General features: G+C 39.2%; 1 protein-coding gene across 1 annotated transcript; it reads left to right on the top strand.

Annotated features, from left to right (window-relative positions):
* The first annotated feature begins 1,473 nt into the window (after window positions 1–1,473).
* On the top strand, window positions 1,474–2,775 carry LOC129222797 (innexin inx2-like). Its single transcript, XM_054857342.1, has one exon. The coding sequence runs from the start codon at window positions 1,617–1,619 to the stop codon at window positions 2,727–2,729; it is 1,113 nt and encodes a 370-aa protein (XP_054713317.1). The 5' UTR covers window positions 1,474–1,616; the 3' UTR covers window positions 2,730–2,775.
* The last annotated feature ends 1,054 nt before the right edge of the window (window positions 2,776–3,829 follow it).

Below are 3,829 nucleotides of genomic sequence, written 5' to 3' on the forward strand. Positions count from 1 at the left end.
CTTGAGATAAAACAAAATGGCTGAAAAGGTGAAGTGTTGCCATTTTTTATGTACAAGTATAATTTTAACATTACTGTCAGGTTTCAAATCTCTACTTAATGATTTTGGTACATTTTGGTACATGTATCCCCAGTCTCTCCCACTAAAAAATTCATAGTTATGCTAGGTTTCTAAGAATATTAAAAGGCAATTTTCCCCCTTGAGCTTCCAAATGACGGGTCTTCACAGAAAGTAAATTCGGCTGTAAGCTGAGAGTTTTAAAGATTCATGTCGGAAAAAACTAAGAAATGAACAAAATTGATATTTCTCGATTTTTTTTTATGAAAATGAAAGAAGAGTGGGAAAATATTGCGTGCATAGTGGGAAAAAGCAAAGAAAATATCTGCTGGTATTCATTTGAAAGTATAATAAACTTCGTATTTTATGTGTTTTTTGAAAACTGATATGATTTATCATTTATCAAACTACGTCATTGTAGGCAAGTAAGGCTTGCCAGCAACTACTAAACACCAACAATTTTAAAGCCTCGAAATAATAAATCAGCTCCTAGCCCTCCATTCTCGTGTCCGCTTGGTGGGTCTCATTGTGTTGTGCAGAATTTTGCGTGATTCGTTCCAGACGGACGCGTGGAAATTGCACGCATTCCCCCCCCCCCCCCCCCCAATTCACCTGCCCCGTGTTGCGTGCATAACCCAACCGGGAGGGTAGGCTCGACTTTAGTGTATAACGCGTTACGTAGGTGTTACGCGACTTCGCTTTACTCTTCTGCATCCTTTCACATCGGCCACGACCTTGTGCCTCTTGGATACAAGAGCCCTGATTGGTCCACAGAGGGAAGAGGGGACAACAATTGGTCGGGGAGGGATTTGTTCTTGCGGAGGCATTCGAGTGAGTGGTCGGTGACGTAGGCAGACAAGCTCTGAGTTCTCCCCGTCCGTGGTTTTGATTTTGCTTTTTCGGGCAGCTGGCGTCATCTTTAGCGGTTCCTTTTAAATGCTTTATTAATGATTCAAGAATTCCGCTTGACAAGCACGTGTCGCGAGTTTGTATCGAACTTGTTTCAAGATGATGCCTCGGAGATGCGCGGGTCATGAAGTTTTGTCAGGGGCAGTTGTGACTATCGAATATTGTTGACGAATTTGGTATACTGTTGGTGAAACTTCATCAATTTTTTTTACGAAGAAAAAAAGCCATGGCTGCTGCTAAAGCACAACTGTGTTTCAAGTTGAGAGCTGTGATTGGCTGATTGTGCTACGTTTCTGGTTTGTTCCAAGAGTTGTCCATCTCCCCCAGTAGGATGATTATTTCATTTTTTGTTCAACACGCACGTGGAAAGTGATTTGAAAGTGTTACCGTGGGTTCTATCTTGCGAATGCTGTTAGTGAATGGGGAAACTCATCTTCTGTTACAAGGCTCAGTTTACCTACCAGCTAGCTCACATGAATAGGAATGTTTTTATGTCCGACAAAATGCTTTTCATTACAATTTCTGAAAGATAACTGGTTTCAAGAAAAAGGTATTCCCAAAATTGATTTTCTATTTACGACTGTGCAACACATTAAAACTGATTCAGATAATTTTGAGAATAGTTGGTGAGTAATTGATACGAATTAGAAATGGATAAACTATTCTTGTCGGGAACATTCAAAAATTTCATCAAACCTAGACTATTTGTCAACGATTGTACTGTTTTTCGTCTTCACTACGGAGTAACAGCTCTGGTCTTGTGCGCCTGTAGCATTCTAGTATCAGCCACTCAGTTCTACGGCGATCCCATAACGTGCATTCAGAGTGATGATGTGCCCGAGAAAGTGCTGAATACCTATTGCTGGGTGGAAGGAACTTTTACTTTGCCCAGAGCTTTAGGACTTGAAGTTGGCAGAGAAGTCGTATACCCTGGTGTCGACAAGAGAAGGGAAGGCGACCAAGTTGTATACCACGCGTATTACCAATGGGTGTGCTTCGTTCTACTCTTCCAAAGTATGCTTTTCTACTTGCCAAGATTGACTTGGAGATGCTGGGAAGCAGGCAGGTTGAAGAATTTGCTTCAGGAGCTCAACTGTCCCATCATGGCTCATTGTGAGAAGAAGAAACGGTGTGATCATCTGGTGAAATACTTCCGGAACAACATGCGCCACCATTCCTCTTATTGCTACAAGTACCTTCTTTGTGAGGTGATGAATTTGGCGAACGTCATTGCCCAGATATACTTTGTGGATTACTTTCTGGGTGGTGAGTTCACCACGTACGGATTGAGAGTGCTTCATTTTGCCACCAATGCTCAAGAGCAGAGAATAGATCCCATGGTCCGGGTCTTTCCCAGGTTGACCAAGTGCACGTTCCATCGATATGGACCTTCCGGTGACGTTATGAAGTACGATTCTTTGTGTCTTTTGCCACTCAACATCGTGAATGAAAAGATATACATCGTATTGTGGTTCTGGTTCATTATATTAGCTGTGATTACCGCAATATCTTTGCTCTACAAAATAGTTCTTCTTAGTTCGAAGACTGTCCGTTACATGACACTGCATTCTATGTCTAGGCTGTCGCCAAAAGATCAACTGAGAACCATCATCCGGAAAACGACATACGGCGACTGGTTCATACTGTTCTTACTATCAAAAAACATGGAAGTGTTGAACTTCAAAGATTTTTTGCAAGATTTATTTAAAGAATTCAAAAGTCCACTTATTAACAATGATAACAACGAAACATCGTCCATTTAAATTAAAGGTATCACGAACTGACATCTTGTTGTGCTGTTTGTTACGTTACCAGATCGTATTGAAAATTCTTCCTGTTTTATTTGATAACAGTTGTTATAGAAGTGCGTCTTTGAGAACCGGAATTCTTGAGTTACATCTGTAGTGTTAGTGGATTGTAGTGATTCTTCACTTTCAGTTTTCAAAGCGTTTTTTATTGGAATTTTATGAGGAAAAATTTTTAATGTAGGAACAGAATGTCGTAAAAGTAATCAAGCTCAAGATTCACGTTTCGAAAAGTATGCCTTATAAATGCAAGTACATCCTCTGCTTAAAATGCAACGAATATGATAAAAACTGAAGAGATAACTAAAAAATTTCTTATACTAAGTATAGTTAAACTTGTGTAAGTTGACCGCTTCCGGTGCACTATTTTAGTGGTCAACTTAAACTGGTGGTCAACTTGTAGAGGTTGAATTATATGATATAGATCATATATGATATAGATTTAATTCTGTGCCTGAAAATAGCGGTCAACTTAGACAGGTAATCAACTTTACAGATTTTACTGTTCTAATATTCTTGAAGTCGCAATGCTGACAATGTAAATAGTTACTCTATAAAGATGAGTGCATTCCATGATGCAAAATAGAAATGTTTTTGCATCTAATCTTGCCATTTAAAGAATCAGGTAGGAATATCCCCCAATCCCCACCGACTTTTAAGAACAATGTATCTATCTATTACATGTGTGTCTGTATTTTGTGCTTTTTCACATAATGACCATTGCCTCTCTCCCGGAAGACTTTCAAATGTTGGATCTCCTTGGTGTATTTTTAGACTATGGTAGAGTTCTAGTATACATTGTAACGGTTATCCTTTTCCCATGATACTTTGTGCCGATTGCCGGTTACACAGCTTTATGATATACGTATTGAGAAAAAATACTGATTAGTTAGTATAATATAATTTGCATGTAAACAATCAATAGTAACCAACATCATAGTTTTTGTTATGACAATTGCATTCAGGGCCTGATTACCTAAAAAGATCGGGAAATTTGAGCTTCCCCTCAGAAATTTTAGGGGGGGGGGGCAAATATCCCTGTAAAACGACTTAACAAT

Source organism: Uloborus diversus, chromosome 5 (assembly GCF_026930045.1).
Source record: "Uloborus diversus isolate 005 chromosome 5, Udiv.v.3.1, whole genome shotgun sequence".
In the NCBI taxonomy this organism is placed as follows: domain Eukaryota; kingdom Metazoa; phylum Arthropoda; class Arachnida; order Araneae; family Uloboridae; genus Uloborus; species Uloborus diversus.